Below are 23416 nucleotides of genomic sequence, written 5' to 3' on the forward strand. Positions count from 1 at the left end.
AGTGCATTTTTCTCCAATTCTGAGCATTTTTTTTAAATCGGGAAAAAATATAAAGGCTATTTTACATGATAATCCGAATGACTGTGTGGGCCCTTTAACAAGATATTTTGAAATGTGCCCTCTCATTCTGGTTTCTAATCATCTCAATCTCAAAAACAAGGTGCATACAACATCAGTGTTTTTTGAGTACATCACTGGGGCCAAGCTTTCTTCCATCCGGGACCTATATAATACGCGGTGTCAGAGGAAAGCCCATAAAATTGTCAGAGACTATAGTCACCCAAGTTATAGACGGTTTTCTCTGTTACCGCACAGCAAGCGGTACGTGAGTGCCAAGTCTAGGACCAAAAGGCTCCTCAACAGCTTCTACCCCCAAGCCATAAGACTGCTGAACAATTAATAAAATCGCCACCGGACAATTTATATTGACACCCCCCTCCCTTTTGTACAATGCTGCTAGTGGCTGTTTATTATCTATGCATAGTCACTTCACCCCCACCTACATGTACAAATTACCTTAACTAACCTGTACCCCCAAACACTGACTCGGTATCGGTGCCTCCTGTATATAGCCTCGTTATTCTTATTGTGTTACTTTTTCTTATTACTTTTTTATTTTAGTCTACTTGGGAAATATTTTTTTAACTCTTCTTGAACTGCACTGTTGCTTAAGGGCTTGTAAGTAAGCATTTTACAGTAAAGTCTACACTTGTTGTATTCGGCGCATGTGACAAAGTTAGATTTGATTTGAATCTGTGAGAATGATATGCTTATATATTTCACATCAAGAATGCCTGCCTGGTCCCAGATCTGTTTGTCTTGTCTCGAATGTTTGCAGTGACAATGACCATAGGATTTGACTAATGAATTGTGACTCCTCTCACCACATGGGTGCATTGAGCCGGTAGAGTTTTTCTGAAGCCTCGATGACCTTCCTATGTTCGTTAGCCAGGATGCTGGCTCCCAGGTAGAAGCCTACGTCCCAGTAGTCCTGCATCTTCTCCAAGCTGCCCTTCCTCCCCAGGAGGCTGCTCAGGGTCACGCCTGGATACACACACACACAAACACAGATGGGCGCAGACAGACACACACGCTAGATAGTGAGAATATTAGTATTATATTTATATTTTCAGGCTAACAGTATGGCTTCGAAATGTAACTAAAGAAAAAGAGATGCATGACATGGCACAGAAGCCCAGAATAACAGTGACATGCATTGATAAATAATGTACGGGTGTAATTATTTAGTGTCTTTATGCAGGCTGTTAGCAATGATGATAGGGATTGGCAGGGATTACAACTGCACCAACAATTAGCCCACACTCAGTTGATCACAGACATGGATAAAAAATAATAAGGCAATTGTAGTTTATTTAAGCAATTAAACAAAACATGAACACACAAGTTCCCTTTTGACAGGCTACTGATTCAGGGCACTGGAGAGTCGTGAGAACAATGTACCTATTTTCCGCAGCTCGATGGAGGTGTCAAATTCGTGGCCGGCAGCCATCAAGAGGACAACGTTGTTGATGCCAGAATGAAGGGTGGGCTCTGTCTCGAAGGCTTTGCCGTACCTGGGGGTGAATCCATGAAGGGAGATTAAAACGGATTCATTAACTAATACATATTGCTGCCTAGTCAATGAGCTGCCCTAAGCAATGATTTGTTTAATAACAGAGTAACATATAGTATCAGGTGTGTCATGACTGTTTATGCCATCTGCTATGTTATAATTCTAACAGTGTTATGCAGCCTTTATGACAGAGGACTCAAGTAAAGTGTAACTGAAAGGACGGAGGGAACTCAAAGGAATAACATAGTAGAGTGCTAGTAAGGAGGACTTGACTGGAGTGAGTGAAGGGATGCTGTGTCTACGGTGTGCATATTAGGACAACTTACAAGTCCAAACTGCCTCTGACACAAACTCCTTGTGACTCGAAGGCTGTACTAATACGGACACTTGTAATGGTGTGTCTCACCAGTAGCAGGCCTGGTCTCGACTGCGATGGTCTTTAAAGCCAGAGCTCATGAACATGTCTTTGTAGATACGGCCGCAGAGGCAGTGCACGTCCGACACCACCCGGCCACCTGACTCCACAATGGGCAGAATCACCTCCAGGGCCTTGGCACGGTCACCTGGACGATTCCTCCTGAAGGTCAAAGATTAGGAAACATTATGACAGATGGAATCCTCAGAATCAACAGCATGTGTTGCACAGCAAATTTGAAGTGTCGGGTAAATTTCTTGAAGAAAATCTGTGTGCTTATTTCAAGCTGTCTAAAATAATAAAGATAGGGGGGAAAAAACCAGTAGTGTGCTTTCAGAAAGCGCACTAATTAAGTGTTAAAATGGGGGAAGGCTTTAACCCATTTAGTGTTGTATACACATTATTTCCTTCTATTATATAATGTGAAAGACTATCGTCAAACAGAATGTGTGAGCAATACACAAGTGGAGGAACAATGGTACCTGTTTAAAGCAAATATGTAGTGAAATTTGATATTCTGCTGGGCAGCCACCAAGCACATGGGCAAGTTGTTCAGAGTCTCTACCAGTTTGATAATGGCATCGTAGTCCTGAAGTCAGAAAGAGGAATGGATTACAGAAAACCCTTTATCAACATTATAATAACATATCTGATTTCAATTCATTATAAATTAGGCATGGCTGCAGACACCTTTAACATTTTTAAATAGACACAGAGTGAAGATCCTCATTCAAATGGATTTACAATAACCCTTGCGGTACTTGTTAGGGTTGGGCGATGTCAACCTTTGTTCTAACTTGATTAAGTAGCCATAAACAAAATGGTGACATAAAATGAATATCCCCCCCTATTTGCCAAGCCAAAAATATATACAGTGCCAGTCAAAAGTATGGACATACCTACTCATTCAAGGGTTTTTCTTTATTATAACTTTTTTCTACATTGTAGAATAATAGTGAAGACATCAAAACTATTAAATGACACATATGGAATCATGTAGTAACCAAAATAGTGTTAAACAAATCAAAATATATTTTAGATTCTTCAAAGTAGCCACCCTTTGCCTTGATAGCAGCTTTGCACACTCTTGGCATTCTCTCAACCAGCTTCATGAGGTAGTCACCTGGAGTGCATGTGTGTGTGTGTGCAGACACGCAAGAAAGCCTCATGGGCTGTGCTTCTGTGATATATTATGGTTTGTAAATAATGAAGGGCCTGGCTGCAGAGCAAGCAACTCTGCTGTCCCCAGAACTGGATAATTATTCAATGGTTTGCATTTTTGACAAATCTTCCTCTCTTATTAGGCCAAGGCTTCTATACGTTGTAGGTAGGTTCTGTACATTGCTAATAATAGGCTATTGAAATAGGCCTACTCTACACATCATTTCTTTCATAAGCTTGGCTCAGCTGTAAGTTTCCTTTTGACTTAATTTGTCCACCAAAATATTGTTTGCACAATTTCACTTCTTGTTGCCTGTAATAGTTGCCATTCAAAATAAATCTGTATCAGAAAATCACCTATAGATTCTGACTTTCACAATTGTTTCCATTGTTTCCAAGCTGCAACTTTAAGACATTAAACACTATTGGAATGGCCTACTTGGGAAAAATCTTTTATAATGTTAACTTGTCTTAATGCTTTTTATAAGCTTTTTTAATTAGTAGGATTTGGCTTTTGGCCATTTGGTTTGCAACGGCAAGTAGGAGGGATGAATCATTTATTTCAGACTAAGCTTGGCTCAACTCTAAGGTTTGTTCAAACTACTCATTCTATTTTTCTATCTTGCTATTGTTTGTTCTACCTCTCATTATTACCGTAGGCCTATCATGTTAAGTTATTCAAAAACAACTTGAAACTGTCTGAGAGCGCTGTTAAATAAATGTATTGTTTGATCAGAAAGTAGTACAGCGGGAGGCGGCGGGAGAAAGCCAGCATGCATAAAAACAGGTGTCATATTCATATCAAATGGAGAGAAAATACAAAATTAGGCTTTTAAAATAATTAGACACCGGATTGTCCGCTATAAAAGTAAAACAAATGTATAGGCTTCGGCTATATGCCCAGATCACCCGACACGGAGAAGAAAAAAAGATATGTTTCTGACAGGACATTTTGAGCTGCTTTGGTGAAAATCTTAGCTCCGTCTACATTGTTCTTTTGCATTGTATAAATTGTTTATAACATATATATTGAAATAGGTTATGCAGGTTATGCAGGTTATGCAGGTTATGCAGGCTATAGCAAAGAAATAGGCCACTTGGCATGGCCCTGCTGTGGGTTGCACGGGCAGCTCTTTACTGCTTGGTGATGTCTTCACCATCAACGATGGCTGTCAATCAGCTTCGATATCCAATACTATCATAATATCAGCCAACCCCTACTAGACAGTGTTATTGCCTACAACTGAGACCCCGATAAGATGAGTTTATTTTTTTTACTTAGAATGACCATGGAGGGCTGCCATCTAGTCATTGTTAGCATTCAATCCCCTTTATATTGGTATTTGTGTTCGCAGACAAAGAGCATTAATGTTTCAATGAAGGCAACAGTTATGCAAAAACAGGCAACCGTCATGCAGACTGTAGATCCGCCACACCAACACACAGGTTTTAAAGGTAGATTCAGCGATGCTTGTCGTAAACTGTAGAGTCGGGCCAATTTCCACAACAACTAAAAAGTATGAGCACGAGGCTAAACCTCTCAGCAATTGTGGTCCTGCAGCTATCACATTGCAGCAGTTACTCTGTGTGAGTGAACTGTCTTGCATCACGCTTATCTGCAACATGCGTGGTTCATTCTTCTGCTCGTGGTAACGTCATATCGCCGATTCTCTGTTTAAAACACCACAAAAGCATTCCACAGCCATAAAAGTGAGCCCATGCCCAAATATATACTGCCCAAACACAACAGCCAGCATAACATAAATAAGGGCAGTCTTGCCACTGGCAAACACAGTACCACTGAGCCCTCGGTCATGTTCATTAGGCACCAAATAGTAGGAACTACCTGGACTTGTCCAATAAGAAGCGCTCATTTTCATTTTCTATTACACAAAGCTTTGCTACAGTGTAACCTAATAAACATGATCCAGGTCCCTCGCTCCCATAGCTAAGCCCACCTGGACATCCCGGTACGACAGCAGTAGGTTCATGATGATGTCTGGGCTGAGCAGCTCCACCGTGTCAAGGCGCTTCTGGATGCGGCCCAGCTCCTGACTCAAATCCTGGCCACTGAAGCGCTCCCGGGCCGTGCGGATCTCATGCCGGATGGACTCCCGGAAGTACTCACTAATAAGAGAGACAGTTGTACTCTTAAGCAAGGCACTTAGCACCTGAAACTGCTCTTGATCCAGAGGCATATATTGTATAGAGCACGAAAGACTGATAATCGCTAACCAAAAGACATTTGCAGATGTGCAGTCTAGACATTTCCAAGCGTAACCTTGTACTTTATTTGCTGCTATTCTCCCTATCAAACCAATCAGTTTGGTTGAGCAAAACTAAGTGGAAAAACACAACAAGGGAGTCATAAGGGAATAATTAGACATGCAGCGTGGGTAGCATGACATGCTGACCTGGCATGAACGTGCACATTATCCAGCAGTTGAATGAGCCTCTCTACCAGTGGGGTGAGGAGGGGTTCCAGTTGGAAGCTTGGCTGCATCAGTTCTTTGATGCCGTTTACGAGGGTTGCATCGCAGGCAAACACCTTGCCCTGTGGCAACACTACATACGGGATGAACGTGTAGCTCCCACACTGCTCCTGAGGGAAGACACACATACGGACATTAACATGCAGCATACATGAAAATTTTATGATGAAAGCCCAGCACACTATTAGTGAACAGAAACATACACAATATTCACTTTGGTACCACTGTGTTAACAGGTGTTCAAATATTAGGAAATGTTTTTGGTTAAGTCACATCTCCGCAAAAGCTTAATTAACATAAATGAGGTTATGAACACTGTTCCATTGGCTTATGATAATGGAGTACTCACCTTGGTACCTTATCCATACCAGAGTGGTATCATGCTCTAACAGTGGTGCTGCTTTAAAACACACATATCTACTAAACACACACATCCGCTTGATAGGTCAAAGGAAATCCATTGACCTATAAACCCATAAAAGACTGCAATTCAATCTTTGTTCAACAAGCCAGAGAAAACAACCCTAGGATCAACTTATATCAGAGAAATCAGGTCTAAAAATGTCGCAAATGTTTTTTTTTAAGTACAGCAGTAGTTATTGGCAATATTACGCAACTGGTGGTGGGATTGTTGTGGCAATGGAGGGGACATCTTTATGGCACTGTAGCCTGCTTCTTCCAAAATGTCACACCCTAATATCTGTTTACAACCCAATTTCCCCCCCAAAGTGAGCTGGCAAAAGGCCAACGTGGTCCCTTCCTCAATCATTTAATAGTTGTAAACTCTCACGATGCCCTGGGTGTACCTTGAGTGCTTCCAGGTCACTGTCTTGCTTGTGACAATACAGGATGATGTTATTGGTCATGCTGAAGCTCTCTCTTACACCCAGGTGATAGAAGAGGGACTGCTGGCAGTAAGTATCACTCATTTCCACCACTGCCACATCTGTCAAAAGAGAAGGGTCAAATTGGGTGTCGAAATTCGAAAACACCCGTTCAGCGCAGGTACGCACTTAAAATACCTGGGTGCAGAACACACACACACACACTAACTTGTTGGCCAACAACACTTTAGAAGAATTAAGTCGTGTGGTGTGGCCAATGCCTTTACAGACAGTCGGCATGACTATACTTGCCTGCATTGTAGAAGATATCAAGAATGTCAGTCGTCCCAAGCGATATTCTCTCGAAAGGAATGGTTTTGAACACCGCGTGCGTTTCCGCGCAGGCTTCTTTCACCGACTTCAGTGACAAGTTCTCTTCTGTCTGTGGCAGGGATGCATCCTCAGTGACAATGTATGCAACAGCAACAGCCCTAGTCCGGCTCCGGGGGGAAATAATGTGTTTATTCGAGGTGCTGAGTTCAATAGCCAAAGGGTCCTGCCATAAACTTCCAGCTGATACCCAAACAGGATCCTTTCTCTTAACCTCGTGCAGGCTCATACGCCTGCGTTCGGTGGTATACATTTCTCCAAATATTCAAGAACGCATATTCCAGTGTTGAATACCCTTCATAGACAGTGCAGCTCTGTTCCTGCAAATTCCCCAGGTACGTTTCGTCTCGCCCCCGTTTCCAGTGACATTCCGAGAACTGTTCCATAATCTCTACACGTCTTTAACCCCTCCCATATCCCCGGTTGCAATGCGCGATTTCGTTTTGCGTGGCTCGGTGCACCCGGTCGGCGTAGTCTGTATATTTTAGACCATTCCATTGGTCCTTAACTGTATCTCTACTCACCAGGGGCACCGGGCCATGCGAAACGAATTTGCCCCATGTCTAGCCCAGATTAACTGTTAGATTTAGATTGGCTCTTCTACGACCTCTGCTGACTAAGCAGTGGTGTAGCCAGAAATTCGTTGGTGGGTGAGCCTGCAGAAATGTTGCTATGTGGTAGAGATACATTTGTCGTTTTATAGCTAATCTTATGCTATTCTACACATTTTGCTATGACACTGATAGAAACTGTTGCTGTTTTAAATCTCATTTCCTGTAATTCTACACATTTTGCCATGGGGCAGAGGAAAATGTGCATTTTTATAGTTAATCTCATAATAAAGAGATGCTCTGCTTTTTTGACACCACACTCCAAGAAGCACGTTCTGCAGGCTCTAGTTTTGTCTGATCTTGATTATTGTCCAGTCATGTGGTCCAGTAATGCAAGGAAAGACCTAGTTAATTAAGGGGCAGCTGGCTCAGAATGGAGCTGCACTTTTTGCTCTTATTTGTAATCAGAGGGCTGATATAAATGCTATGCATGCCAGGCTCTCTTGGCTAAGAGTTGAGGAGAGACTGACTGCATCATTTCTTCATAAAAAAAAAGAAACAATGTTTTGAAAATCCTAAATTGTTTGCATAGTCAATTTACGCACAGCTCTGACACACACACTTGTCCCACCAGACATGCCACCAGGGGTCTTTTCACAGTCCCCAAATCCAGAACAAATTCAATAAAGCGTACAGTATTATATAGAGCCCTAATTGCATGGAACTTCATTCCATCTCATATTGCTAAAATAAACAGAAAACCTGGTCTCAAAAAAACAGATTTAGCAACACCTCGCTGCACAACGCCTCTCCCCTATTTGACCTAGATAGTTTGTGTGAATGCATTGGTATGTAGGCTACGTGTGCCTTTTTAAATGTTTTATGTCGTACTGTCCTTGAGCTGTTCTTGTCTATTGATGTTCTGTATTATGTCATTGTGTATTATGTTTCATGTTTTGTGTGGACCCCAGGAAGAGAAGCTGCTGCTTTTGCAATAGCTAATGGGGATCCTAATAGAATACCAAATAAACTCAGCAAAAAAAGAAACGTCCTCACACTGTCAACTGCGGTTATTTTCAGCAAACTTAACATGTATAAATATTTGTATGAACATAACAAGATTCAACAACAGAGACATAAACGGAACAAGTTCCACAGACATGTGACTAACAGAAATGGAATAATGTGTCCCTGAAAAAAGGGTGTGTCAAAATCAAAATAACAGTCAGGATCTGGTGTGGCCACCAGCTGCATTAAATACTGCAGTGCATCTCCTCCTCATGGACTGCACCAGATTTGTCAGTTATTGCTGTGAGATGTTACCCCACCTTTCCACCAAGGCACCTGCAAGTTCCTGGACATTTCTGGGGGGAATGGCCCTAGCCCTCACCCTCCGATCCAACAGTTTCCAAACATTCTCAATGGGATTGAGATCCGTGCTCTTCGCTGGCCATGGCAGAACACTGACATTCCTCACTTGCAGGAAATCACGCAGAGAACGAGCAGTATGGCTGGTTGCATTTTCATGCTGGAGGGACATGTCAGAATGAGCCTGCAGGAAGGGTACCACATGAGGGAGGAGGATGTCTTCCCTGTAACACACTGTTGAGACTGCCTGCAAAGACAACAAGCTCAGTCCAATGATGCTGTGACACACTGCCCCAGACCATGCCGGACCCTCCACCTCCAAATCAATCCCGCTCCAGAGTACAGGCCTCGGTGTAACGCTAATTTCTTAGACGATAAATGCAAATCCGACCACCACCCCTGGTGAGACAAAACCGCGACTCGTCAGTGAAGAACACTTTTTGCCAATCCTGTCTGGTCCAGCGACAGTGGGTTTGTGCCCATAGGCGACGTTGTTTCCAGTGATGTCTGGTGAGGACCTGCCTTCCATAATAGTTTGTAGGTCAAACCATTCGGACGCATTAGAAGTAGTGCTGTCACCTTCACCACAGATGCGGAAGGGTGATCTCTGCGGAGCCGTCGGATTAAGACGCAGCCCATGCAGAAATATATCATTTTTAAACAGGATTTTGATGGGGATTTTTGTATTATGTTAATTTGGTTTCCGCAGGGCCGTGGAAATTGTATAAGGGTTAATATGACATATTTGGGAAAAGAGACCCATGATTAATGGTATAGTCCACAGGGAGGGGACATAGGTATAAAGGTACCTGTGAGCTGGAAATATGTTCTGGCTCTGCTATATGAGCTGTGTGGGAGGCTGTCTATAGCCCAACCTGCTATCGGTGGTTTAGTAGGGTAGGTCTGATTAAGGCTTAAATTTTCGTTTTAGATTTAAATCGGTATTTTGAGAGTCTGTTCATATTGTAAATATGTAAACATTTGTGTAAATATTCATTCATTTGATTCTGTCATTCACCAGGAACCACCTTTCACTGTTAATAAACTGGACACTCTTTTGCACCTGATCCTGCTGCCTCCTGCTACTTACTGCATAAAAGGCTGCTTCAACATCCAGTCTCGACAACAGCATCAGAGAGAAAATGTGTAATTTTCCAAGCTAATATCCTGCAATTCTACACATTTTGCCATGAGGCAGATAACAAAATTCTGTTTATGTTCCAAAAACATTTGAAGGGGAATACAAGAAGTACGGAGTACTAGGGAGCCTCCAAGACCCATGTTGCCCAGGGTTAAGAACATACATTGTAGAATAAAGGTGCTAGGCTATATGTTATAGTTTTCATTGTTATTTCTAAAAATATTCTTCATATCGACAACAATAGTGGAATGAGTGTTTCACAATATTATTTTCCCCAAGAAATGTATTAGGTCCACACAAAATTGCATTTAATGGTAGAGCGTTGTTATTGGTCAACAAAAGACTATCTCGTTATCAACATGACTGAGCTTCCTTTAGGTTCAATAGACATGTTAGCTGACGTCGCAAAAACGATGTGGAAGCTTACAAGGGGCAGAAGGCAGTGTGTTATGGTTCTGGATGGCCAGAGAGCGAGCAACAATGTCAAGAAACTGCCATTTGGTTAATCTTTAGTGGCTCATTTCAGCTCATTTGATGTCTTATTTGTAGGTGTTTTGACTGTCACATCTATGCTAATATGGCAACAACAAAAAAATGCTCTCTATCTAATGTAAACCTAACGATGTATTTGAGAAACAAGTGCTCATTGTTCAACTTTATGTTTTCAATAAACATTGGAGATATACACCAACCCCGTGTTTTGTCCCATAGTTGCGCACTTCGTTTTCTTTTGCTAAACAATCAACCCCTACCATATCCCCAAAGTAAGATGCCAAAAGCCAAAATTGGCTACAAAAAAATAGGTCAGGGTTTAATTTAAGGTTAGACATAAGGTTAGCATTGCGGCTGTTAGGGTTAGGTTTAAATTCAAATGTTAGAGAACTTGTAGAAATGGGCAGGGTTTATGACTTTGTAGTTATAGAAATGAGTGACGAACAATTGACTGGGGCCAGCAAATCTCGTCAAATTGACTGGGGCTGATCGATTTCTACGTTTAACATTTGCTGGCCCCAGTCAATTTGACAAGAGACGTTCGCCTTTTGTTGACCAATAAGGCTGCACCATTAGAATGCAATTGTGTCTGCCCACAATAACCTTTTTGGGGGAAAATACTATCACTGTATATATTAAGGACTTTTATGAAATTATAATACAACAATATTACATCTAGCTCCTTTAATATTATTAAATTGCATTACACCCTCAACTTATTCGACAGATACCGGTCTTTGGCCAAAATGCATTTTGTAATATTCATGTAATTGTTTATCTTGCAGTACCTCCGTGGCCCACACTGAAAACCACCAGGGGTACTCAACTCTTAACCTACGAGGTCCAGAGCCTGCTGGTTTTCTGTTGTACCTGATAATTAATTGCACACACCTGGTGTCCCAGGTCTAAATCAGTACCTTAAAAATGCAGTGTGGTCCAGAGTTAAGTTTGAGGGGTCTACGTGATACTATTACTAATGATATGACAGAAATGTATGAGAAAATGTTACTCACACAACGCAGGCGAGGCTAATAAAACTGAAATAACCGTGGTTATCAGAATTTTAGATACATTAGTTTGTAGAAGTTGCAACATTTACCTCTGGTTTATCACTTGATGTATGTGGCTTACTGTAAGGTTACGATGGTTTACTTGACCATACAGTAAACCATCAAAGGAATGGCAGATGTAAACCTGAATTACGAACAAACATCAACAAAACTAAGTCTTTCACAACCTTTATGTACAATACAAAACATCTAAAATGGAACTACAATGTAGATGGTATCTGAAAAAGTAAAAAAAAAAAAATTGTCTTTGTAGTAGGAATAGTCATGCTTTACAGTGTGGTATGATTTTTCTCCAGAAACCTCCATAGCCTAGTCAATTCGGTGGTAAAGACCGGACAAACGAGAATACACTGCGATACACACGTTTTTCCTACATCATTAGAAACACACATTTAAAGCAGATACATATACGCCTATGCTTTCTTTGCAACTTGCAACGCTCAAATCCAAATACAGTACACCATATGATGAATCCAGCATTCACATTCAATACATCCAGTGTATTTACAGTTAAGGTCTGGATATAGTCTATTGCTGAAGGCTAGCCTTACTCTGTATTCAATGTTGTATTCCAAAAATATAATAACAAAATATTTATTTTGTCAAGGAACTTCTTTCTGGCATTTGAGCACTTGTGTTGAACGTATGCAGTCAGATATATGGGGGGGGGGGGGGGGGGAGAAATCAACCACACTACTGATCTTATACTAATGTCCTGAGAATAGAGAGTACTGAGACCCGGTTACTGCAGGTTAAAGCAGGTTTTTATGACCGCCAAATAGAGACCACACCGACTTCTCCTACCACTTTTTTTATTTGTTCTGTTAACCCGGAAAGACGCTTAACCCAACACGCCATCATGTCAGGTCATTGTTCCATTCATGTTTTTAAAGAGATGGCCAACAGGTGGCAGGCATCGGTGAGAACAATACACTTGATGGGATAATCTGTGGCACTGTCAGAATACTTGAAAGAATGTGCATTTCCCCTTCCTTTTTCCCCCGGAGGTAAGCACATATTTATAAGTGACTGAATAGGTTTAACTAAGCAAAATCCTATTACTTTCAACAATCCAACCAATTAAGATCTGTGATTACTTCAAAGGAAAGTAGGCCGGAAAAACGCAAGTCAACTATTCGAAAAGGCTCAGAGGTCTTGCATTTCCTCATCAAGGCCCTCGTCCAGGCCCTCGTCGTCTTCCTCCGCCCTGGCGTCCACCTCGGCCGTGTCGGAGAACTCATGCAACAGGACGTACTCGCGGCTACTGAAGCCAAACTTGAGCACGTCCTTCTCCTTGAGCTCGTAGTAGCGCTGCGCCTCAATGCGCTGGTTGTTCAGGTAGGTGCCATTGCCCGAACCTAGGTCAATGATGTAGGGCTTCACCCGCCGCCCGCCAGTTCCATCAGAACGCGTGAACTCCACCAGCCTGGAAATCAGCAAACACAGAACTACATTACCCAAAGGTTGAAAGTGTCCCAACTCAGAACTACATAGCCTAGAGCAGGCCTGTCCAGGCCTATCCAACACTGTTCCTGGAGAGCTACCGTCATGGAGGCTTGCGCTCCAACCCTAATCATCTGATTCTAGTTATTAGCTGGTTGATAAGCTGAATCAGGATAGTTACAACTGGGGTTGAAACGAAAACCTACAGGTGGGCAGCTCTCCAGGAACAGGGTTAGAGAGACCTGACCCAGAGATTGAAATCACATAAACCCAACAGAACTGCATTAACCAGATGTTAAGTGTCAGACTTCAACAAAATGTTGGGAAATTATGTAAGATGGGAAAATGGCATAATTTCAAAACATAGATGATTTTCGAAGGATCAGCAGCTAAAATAATGTCATCCCGAGGGCCTGATTTGAGCAACCAAGTGATTGTCAGATCTCACCTGTACTGGAACACTGCGTGCTGTTTGGAGCAAGAGGGGTGGTCGATGGGGATATCAGCAATCTTCCTCTGCCGCCCCATCAGGTAGGCACTCTGCCTGTGGACGTACATGACCGGGAGCTGCTCATCGTTCTTGAAGGGGTACAGTCGCCACCTGCGCTTAGGGATGCGAGCCTCGGGGGGCTCGTTGTACTTGATCACTTCCCCCCTGAACGTGTTGGTATCTTCAGTGAGCGCGCCAGACAGTTCAAAGTTGGGCTTCTCTTTATCAACTGGGGGGCTGTCTTTGCCCTCGCCCCCCTCTTGGGTACCTTGTCCGAAAGCTTGCCCCTCACCGTTGTTCTCCTCAAACCGGTGCCGGTTGTCCCGTCGTTGATTGTCATGCTGCTGTCTCTCAGCCTGCTGCTCCTGGAAGGAGCGGGATTCGCGCTCTCTGGGCCTGTCCCCACCTCCACCCCGCTCTCTCTCAACTCGTTTTCTCTCCCTGGGTCTGTCAGATTCTCTGGGTCCGTCAGCCTGCTCCCACCTACTTCGCCGCACTGGTGGCTCCGATGGCTCTGGTTTGTCATTGCGGTCACGCCTTCTACGGTCATCGGCACCGCGGTGGTCATCCTGCTCCTATAGGGGAGACAGTGGGACAGGAGATAGGGGAATTAGCCTGATTCCAGAGTCAAGCATGGAGTCAAAATTAGTTGGTAAAGTGTTACTATTTAAAGAAGATAATTGCTGCATTAAAATATTACATGAATGCATTTCCCCAATTGTTACATTTACTCATAAGTAGTGGCAGAATCACCCGCTTTATTTTGACATCGGCACTGCGGGGAGGGCTTCGGCTCCTGCCGGTGTTTTTGGGCGATCTGTCTCGTCTTCCCAACGCCCTTCTACCTGGCGAATGACCTTTTGTCCTGGGTGGCGATCTAGTCAATCAAATCAACAAGGAAACGCTTTAAAACCAATAGTTGAGTAATTTAACACCAAGGCTAGCTAGCTACAACGGACAGCTCCTACTGGATTCTTCTCTGAGCGACATCTGACAAATAATTCGTAATACAGGGTTTGACATACAGGATGATCGCTGGCCTAGGGAGTCAATCATCCCTGTCAATGGCCTGCTTGGGCCAGTGAAAAAAATATATTGTAATAATGCTATTTTCAATCTGGGCTATATAATTGGTGAAAAACAAATTCCCAAAGCTGTTACTTCTTCATGTATATTATTTATTACACACGTCGCACACACAGCCTTTGAGAGGAATATAATCTGTCGGGCAGCAAGAGGATGCAGCTCTCAACTGGTTGTCACGTAGAGCAGCTCACAGAAGAACGACAGCAGTAGGGAAGACGTCTCAATTTATGATAACTACCAGAAAAAGCTACGGCAACAAATGGGTATGCAAATCAGGTATTTAAAAAGTTTGGTCCGAAGATATGGTTAAATTCCTGCGATGCGCAATTCAGTCATCATGATTTGTTTGAATGGACATTTCTGAATGCTTTCCTAAAAAAAGTAAAAAAATTAGAATTAGGACTGCTATGTAGATTAGAGGTCGACCAATTATGATTTTTCAACGCCGATACCAATTACTGGTGGACCAAAAAAGCCGATCCCGGGAAAAAAAATGTATTTGTAATAATGACAATTGCAACAATACTGAATGAACACTTATTTTAACTTAATATAATACATCAATAAAATCCATTTAGCCTCAAGTAGAAAATGAAACGCGTTCAATTTGGTTTGAATAATGCAAAAACATTATGGAGAACGTAAAAGTGCAATATGTGCTATGTAAGAAAGCTAAGGTTTAAGTTCCTTGCTCAGAACATGAGAACATATGAAAGCTGGTGGTTCCTTTTAACATGAGTCTTCAATATTCCCAGGTAAGACGTTTTAGGTTGTAGTTATAGGAATTATAGGACTATTTCCCTCTATACCATTTGTATTTCATTAACCTTTGACTATTGGATGTTCTTATAGGCACTTTAGTATTGCCAGTGGAACAGTATAGCTTCCGTCCCTCTCCTCGCTCCTCCCTGGGCTCGAACCAGCAACACAACAGCCACCATCGAAGCAGCGTTACCCATGCAGAGCAAGGGAAACAACCACCCCAAGGCTCAGAGCGAGTGAAGTTTGAAATGCTATTAGCGCGCGCTAACTAGCCAGCCATTTCACTTCGGTTACACCAGCCTCATCTTGGGAGTCGATAGGTTTGAAGTCATAAACAGCGCAATGCTTGACGCACAACAAAGAGCTGCTGGCAAAACGCACGAAAGTGCTGTATGAATGTTTACGCGCCTGCTTCTGCCTACCACCGCTCAATCAGATACTTAAGATACTTGTATGCTCAGTCAGATTATATGCAACACAGGACACGCTAGATAATATCTAGTAATATCAACCATGTGTCATTAACTAGTGATTATGATTGATTGTTTTTTATAAGATAAGTTTAATGCTAGCTAGCAACTTACCTTGGCTTACTGCATTTGCGTAACAGGCAGTCTCCTTGTGGAGTGCAACGAGAGAGAGGCATGACGTTATTTTGTTGGACTAGTTAACTGTAAGGCAAGATTGGAACCCCCGAGCTGACAAGGTGAAAATCTGTCTTTCTGCCCCTGAACGAGGCAGTTAACCCACGGTCATTGAAAATAAAGATGTGTTCCTAATTGACTTGCCTAGTTAAATAAAGCTAAAATAAAAGGTGTAAAAAATTATAATAATAAAAAATAAAAATTGGCAAATCGGCGCCCAAAAATACCGGTTTCCGATTGGTATGAAAACTTGAAATCGGCCCTAATTAATCGGCCATTCCGATTAATCGGTCGACCTCTAATGTAGATCTACCTGGCAGAATGATATCATGATGATTGAGCAATTGGGTCAGCATTTGTTTTGCAAACTCTGGCATCAAAATTAGGCTACACTGTACAGTAGAGAAACACCACTAGCCAAACAACTGTCTCTTGGCTAGGTGTGCAATTGAATTGAAAGGCAACTACACCCTCCCCCAAAATCACTTATGAGTTCTGGAAAAAATGTAGTCCCCTGATGTGGTTTATGCGTTGTTCGGGTTGTAGAATGTCACATTTTATCCTTTTCTATAAACATTTTAAAAGGTGTGATTTTGAGAGTGAAACCCTGACAAAAATAGGAAACTCAGAAACCGGGAATAACAACTCTGGGAAATGGAATTTAGCAAAATATAAAACTGATTCTATAGGGTCCTTTAGCCTGCTGACTGTTCAAAATTGTTAACAATAACAACCTGAGAATACGATAAGATTCTTTCCCTCTAAATCAATCAATGTAAACATTAAATTGTCAAGTTAAAATGCAATTATTAGTGTATGGAGGGTAGGTTTTTATAGGCTACTTGCTCGGCCGGCAAAATATGTATACAATTACCTGATATTGAAATTATGCACACGTTATCCTTTTTCGCGTGAGACCCTGGCCCGGGACAGTATATATTTTTTCCCCATTTGGGCCAGTAGCTTTCAGTTGGCACTGGGCCGTGTGCCACTGGCAAATGTACCATTTATAGCTAGTCCGATTAATCAGACTGTAACACAGAATTAATTGGTATATACAGCCTGAAACTAATGACTGCAAAATCATGTAAAGGTTCCTTAAAAATAATTTTACCTCGTTCCGAACCATATACTTACTGGCTCTCTAAAATGTTGGGTAAACAATACCTTCCTGTGGATATTTTCTCAAATTGGAGAAGATGAAGGACAAACCACTCAGACAACCAGTGTAAATGTAGTTTTATTAAAGATTCTGGAGACATTTGTTTCAGGCTGTGTACCAAATTAACCGTGTATTACTGCCTGATTAATCAGACTAAAACACATTGCCCTGTAGCAATCACATCTGTAATTATGAAGTGCTTTGAAATGCTGGTCATGACACACATCAACCCACACACCCTAGACCCACTCCAATTCGCATACCGCCCCAGCAGATCCACAGACGGTGGAATCTCAATTGCATTTCACACTGCCCACCTGGACAAGAGTGGAAATAATTATGTGAGAATGCTTTTCAAAGACTACAGCTCAGTGTTCAACACCATAGTCCACTCCTTGCTCATAACCAAGCTAGGGGACCCAGTGACTGAAACCCTCCCTCTGCAACTGGATCCTGGGTAGGCAACAACAACTCTGCCACGCTAACCCTCAACATGGGGGCCCCTCAGGGGTGTTTGCTTAGTCCTCTCCTGTACTCCCTGTTCACCCCACACAGCTGCATGACCGTGCACGACTGCAACACCATTATCAAGTTTGCTGACAACAACGCTGGTAGGCCTGATCACCGACGAGTCAGCCTACAGGGAGGTCGGAGTCTTAGCAGAGTGTGGTGCCAGGAAAACAACCTCAACATCAGTAAGATCAATGAGCTGATTGTGGACTATAGGAGAAAGAGGGGAGAGCATGCATAGTTCCTTGGCGTCCACATCACTAAGGACTTAACATGGTCCACACGCACACCCCCAGTCGTGAAGAGGGAACGGCAGCATCTCTTCCTCTTCAGGAGGCGGGAAAGATTTGGCAAGCGCCCTCTGATCCTCAAAAAGTTTTACAGCTGCACCATCCAGAGCATCTTGACAGGCTGCATCACCTATTGGTATGGCAAATGCACCAACCCTTGAGCACAAAGCACTTCAGAGGGTGGTGCGGACAGCCCAGTACATCACAGTCAGAGGAAGGCCTGAAAAATTGCCAAAGACTCCAGCCACCCAAGCCATAGACTATCCACTCTGCTGCCGGACGATCGGCTCTCAGACAGCATCTACCCCCAAGCCATAAGACTGCTCAATAGCCAGTTAAAATGGTACCAGAACTATCGGCATTGATTATCTTGCACTGGCCCTATGCACACTCACTAGACTACATACACATTACACTGACACTCCCACAGACAATACAAACTCGCACACTTTTACACTCATCATTTGCTGCTAATGCTGCTCTGTTCTTTATTTTACTCTTATTATCAATCTTGATACCTAGTGACTTTACCGTCTTCATGTGCATATCTAGTAGAGGTCGACCGATTATTGGAGGACCAAAAAAGCCGATACCGATTAAATCGGCCGATTTAAAAGTGCAAAATGAGCCATGTAAAAAAGCTAACGTTTGAGTTCCTTGCTCAGAACATGAGAACATTTGAAAGTTGGTGGTTCCTTTTAACATGGACTTCAATATTCCAAGGTAAGCGGTTTTAGGTTGTAGTTAATATAGTATGTATAGGACTATTTCTCTCTATACCATTTGTATTTCATATACCTTTGACCATTGGATGTTCTTATAGGCACAAAGTAGTATTGCAAGTGTAACAGTATAGCTTCCGTCCCTCTCCCCACCCCTACCTGGGCTCGAACCAGGAACACATCTACAACAGCCACACTCGAAGCAGTGTTACCCATCGCTCCACAAAAGCCGAGGCCCTTGCAGAGCAAGGGGAATAACTACTCCAAGTCTCAGAGGGAGTGACGTTTGAAACGCAATTAGTGCACACCCAGCTAACTAGCTAGCCCTTTCACATCGGTTACACCAGCCATTAGGCTGATAGGCTTGAAGTCATAAACAGCGCTGTGCTTGCGAAGAGCTGCTGGCAAAACGCACAAAAGTGCTGTTTGAATGAATGCTTAAGAGCCTGCTGCTGCCTACCATCGCTCAGTCAGACTGCTCTATCATAACACAGACTTAATTAAAACATAACACACAGAAATACGAGCCTTTGGTCATTAATATGGTCGAATCCGGAAACTATCCTTTCAAAAACAAAACGTTTATTATTTCAGTGAAATACGGAACCGTTCGGTATTTTATCTAACGGGTGGCATCCCTAAGTCTAAATATTCTTGTTACATTGCACAACCTTCAATGTTATGTCATAATTACGTAAAATTCTGGCAAATTAGTTCGCAATGAGCCAGGCTGCCAAAACTGTTGCATATACCCTGACTCTGCGTGCAATGAACACAAGAGAAATGACAATTTCACCTGGTTAATATTGCCTGCTAACCTGGATTTCTTTTAGCTAAATATGCAGGTTTAAAAATATATACTTCTGTGTATTGATTTTAAGAAAGGCATCGGTGTTTACGGTTAGGTACAGTCGTCCAACGATTGTGCTTTTTTTGCAAATGCGCTTTTGTTAAATCACCCCCCCAGCGTTGCATTGATTATATGCAACGCAGGACACGCTAGATAAACGAGTAATATCATCAACCATGTGAAGTTATAACTAGTGATTATGATTGATTGTTTTTTTTAAAGATAAGTTTAATGCTAGCTAGCAACTTACCTTGGCTTCTACTGCATTCACATAACAGGCAGGCTCCTCGTGTAGTGCAATGAGAGGCAGGTGGTTTGAGCATTGGACTAGTTAACTGTAAGGTTGCAAGATTGGATCCCCAGAGTTGACAATGTGAAAATCGGCCGTTCTGCCCCTGAACAAGGCAGTTAACCCACCGTTCCTAGGCCGTCATTGAAAATAATGAAGAATGTGTTCTTAACTGACTTGACTAGGTAAATAAAAGGTATAAAAAAAGTTAACATTTTTATATCGGCGCCCAAAAATACAGATTTCCGATTGTTATGAAAACTTGAAATCGGCCCTAATTAATCATCCATTGCGATTAATCGGTCGACCTCTAATATCTACCACAAATAGCTCGTACCTATGCACAATGACCTGGTACTCTCAGTACATATTGTCAAATAAAATAAAACTGTTATTCCTCACATGCGCCGAATACAACAGGTATTGTCAACCTTACCACGAATTGCTTACTTACAAGCCCTTAACCAACAATGCAGCTAAGAAAATATTTCCTAAATAAACTAAAGTATATATACACTGCTCAAAAAAATAAAGGGAACACTTAAACAACACAATGTAACTCCAAGTCAATCACACTTCTGTGAAATCAAACTGTCCACTTAGGAAACAACACTGATTGACAATAAATTTCACATGCTGTTGTGCAAATGGAATAGACAACAGGTGGAAATTATAGGCATTTAGCAAGACACCCCCAATAAAGGAGTGGTTCTGCAGGTGGGGACCACAGACCACTTCTCAGTTCCTATGCTTCCTAGCTGATGTTTTGGTCACTTTTGAATGCTGGCGGTGCATTCACTCTAGTGGTAGCATGAGACGGAGTCTACAACCCACACAAGTGGCTCAGGTAGTGCAGCTCATCCAGCATGGCACAACAATGCAAGATGTGGCAAGAAGGTTTGCTGTGTCTGTCAGCGTAGTGTCCAGAGCATGGAGGCGCTACCAGGAGACAGGCCAGTACATCAGGAGACGTGGAGGAGGCCGTAGGAGGGCAACAACCCAGCAGCAGGACCGCTACCTCCGCCTTTGTGCAAGGAGGAGCACTGCCAGAGCCCTGCAAAATGACCTCCAGCAGGCCACAAATGTGCATGTGTCTGCTCAAACGGTCAGAAACAGACTCCATGAGGGTGGTATGAGGGCCCATCGTCCACAGGTGGGGGTTGTGCTTACAGCCCAACACTGTGTAGGACGTTTGGCATTTGCCAGAGAACACCAAGATTCGCAAATTCGCCACTGGCGCCCTGTGCTCTTCACAGATGAAAGCAGGTTCACACTGAGCACGTAACAGACGTGACAGAGTCTGGAGACGCCGTGGAGAACAGAACGTTCTCCACGGCGTCTCCAGACTCTGTCACGTCTGTTACGTGCTCAGTGTGAACTGAGAACGTTCTCCACGGCGTCTCCAGACTCTGTCACGTCTGTTACGTGCTCAGTGTGAACCGGCTTTCACCGGTTTGGCGGTGTCTCAGTCATGGTGTGGGGTGGCATTTCTTTGGGGGGGCCACACAGCCTTCCATGTGCTCGCCAGAGGTAGCCTGACTACCATTAGGTATCGAGATGAGATTCTCAGACCCCTTGTGAGACCAGAAGCTGGTGTGGTTGGCCCTTGGTTCCTCCTAATGCAAGACAATGCTAGACCTCATGTGGCTGGAGTGTCAGCAGTTCCTGCAAGAGGAAGGCATTGATGCTATGGACTGGCCCGCCCGTTCCCCAGACCTGAATCCAATTGGGACATCATGTCTCGCTCCATCGTTGCACCACAGACTGTCCAGGAGTTGGCGGTTGCTTTAGTCCAGGTCTGGGAGGAGATCCCCCAGGAGACCATCCACCACCTCATCAGGAGCATGCCCAGGCGTTGTAGGGAGGTCATACAGGCACGTGGAGGCCACACACACATTTTGACTTGTTTTAAGGACATTACATCAAAGTTGGATCAGCCTGTAGTGTGGTTTTCCACTTTAATTTTGAGTGTGACTCCAAATCCAGACCTCCATGGGTTGATACATTTGATTTCCATTGATAATTTGTGTGATTTGTCAGCACATTCAACTATGTAAAGAAAAAAGTATTTAATAAGAATATTTCATTCATTCAGATGTAACGTGTTATTTTAGTGTTCCCTTTATTTTTTTGAGCAGTGTATATTATATGTTAACAATATCAGATAACAAAAATGAGACTTTATACAGGGGGTACAGGTTAGTCAATGTGCAGGGGTACAGGTTAGTCAATGGTAGCGCTATTCTATTTTATTCCTTACCATTTCATTTTTAAACTCTGCATCAATGGAAAGGGCTCGTAAGCAAGCATTTCACGGTAAAGTCTCCAGTGTTTGTGACAGTTTTATTTGAATTCTAGCTAGCTCACTGTTTCCAGTCAACTAACATTAAATGAGACTTAGCTAGCTAATTGAGGGGAAACTAGGCAGCATTCTGCTTTGACCCCACAGTTCAGTCATTTACTTTCCCACTACCAACTCATTTGAACTAGGTACAATCCTGACACCGTTTTAACGTTGAGAAACGTCAATAATCATCACTTCCCATACGTCTTTCAAAACATATATGGCAGTTATCCATCATCAGAGAGAAAAAAAAACACTTAATCCAACCGTTTTGCAGATCCATTGGGCTATGGTAGCCTCCACCAGAAATAACTACACTTCCCGAGTTACGCTTACACACGGGTGTTGGGATGGAGCATGCTAGCTAGATAGCACAGGTGGTCGGTAGCCTCGTCTTCCGTAAACAAGCACTTTAACATGGAGATATTTCAGTGTGGGAACACTAAACTTAACCCTATCAAGTCGTGTATCAATTTAACATTTTGGTTTTTGAAATTATATAATACTAAAAATAAGGTCCTTATACTTCCAAAGCCGCACCGCCAGCGACGCGTTCCAAAGACGCATTTGTCCAATGACTTGTGTAAAATGTAACAGAGTCATGATAAAGGGCAAATTGAGGACTGACGTTAACGTTCCAAGACTAACTCATAACAATGGTGCCTGCTGGTTAGCTAAATGGTTAACTAGTTGCTATTATTGATATTGTGTAAAATCATGGACTTGCAACCGCACTGTGTAATTTGTGCTCGCTAACAACAATACCATACACCCATGAAATCAGGCTAGCTACCTGCTCGTTCGTCTCCTCTGTGGCGGTGGGCTTGGGCTGCCGTTGGACCCCGAACTCGAGTGGCGTGATCTCTGGGGCCTAGCAGGGCTCAGTTTCTCTTGTTTGATTTTCGGTTTTGAGTTCCGCACAGGGGATTTCACTCTTTTATGTCGTCTCTCTTTATCCATTATGAAACTCAACCAATCGTTGTTAATCGACTAAATAAAGGGCACAGCGAATACATATGTATAAAACGTGAACAACAAACTACTGCAAACGCTGAGAAAGTTTTCCTAATTGTGCGCAAGGGTACGCGTTTCCACTTCCGGCAGAACGCTTTTTATATTTTTCACCGTGGCTATGGACTACAACACTTTAGTTCCGTTGTAATATTGCAGACCTATTCTATCATATTTACTATGAGGTAATGCACCTACAGATGTTATAATTAAATGTACTTAATTTTCCTGAAACAACTAAATCATGCCTTCGAGCCGCTCGGAGAGGTTAGTGAGTCGCGCATGGAATTAAGTTGCCATGGTAAAAAAAAATATAAAAAAATTAGTTATCAATTC

The 23416-nt window shown here is 42.7% G+C and overlaps 2 protein-coding genes across 2 annotated transcripts in view; both read right to left on the reverse strand.

The window, feature by feature from the left end:
- LOC109902148 (mitogen-activated protein kinase kinase kinase 5) overlaps nucleotides 1–7271 on the reverse strand; it is a 28966-nt gene extending 21695 nt beyond the window's left edge. The window contains exons 1-8 of the mRNA XM_020498260.2: nucleotides 6778–7271; nucleotides 6448–6587; nucleotides 5564–5751; nucleotides 5108–5276; nucleotides 2471–2577; nucleotides 1980–2150; nucleotides 1462–1574; nucleotides 885–1044 (exon numbers count right to left, since the gene is read on the reverse strand). Coding sequence (XP_020353849.1) covers nucleotides 885–1044; nucleotides 1462–1574; nucleotides 1980–2150; nucleotides 2471–2577; nucleotides 5108–5276; nucleotides 5564–5751; nucleotides 6448–6587; nucleotides 6778–7108 — 1379 coding nt within the window. The 5' untranslated portion in view covers nucleotides 7109–7271. The remainder of the gene's footprint in view (nucleotides 1–884; nucleotides 1045–1461; nucleotides 1575–1979; nucleotides 2151–2470; nucleotides 2578–5107; nucleotides 5277–5563; nucleotides 5752–6447; nucleotides 6588–6777) is intronic.
- Nucleotides 7272–11629: 4358 nt separating this feature from the next.
- On the reverse strand, nucleotides 11630–23185 carry LOC109902149 (smad nuclear-interacting protein 1-like). Its single transcript, XM_020498261.2, has 4 exons — nucleotides 22863–23185; nucleotides 14164–14287; nucleotides 13369–13985; nucleotides 11630–12903 (listed from the first exon to the last, which is right to left on the reverse strand). Exons 1-4 carry the CDS (start codon nucleotides 23027–23029, stop codon nucleotides 12624–12626), a joined length of 1188 nt encoding a protein of 395 aa, XP_020353850.1. The 5' UTR covers nucleotides 23030–23185; the 3' UTR covers nucleotides 11630–12623.
- Between the last annotated feature and the right edge of the window lie 231 nt (nucleotides 23186–23416).

This window comes from Oncorhynchus kisutch, linkage group LG13 (genome assembly GCF_002021735.2).
Source record: "Oncorhynchus kisutch isolate 150728-3 linkage group LG13, Okis_V2, whole genome shotgun sequence".
Taxonomy (NCBI): domain Eukaryota; kingdom Metazoa; phylum Chordata; class Actinopteri; order Salmoniformes; family Salmonidae; genus Oncorhynchus; species Oncorhynchus kisutch.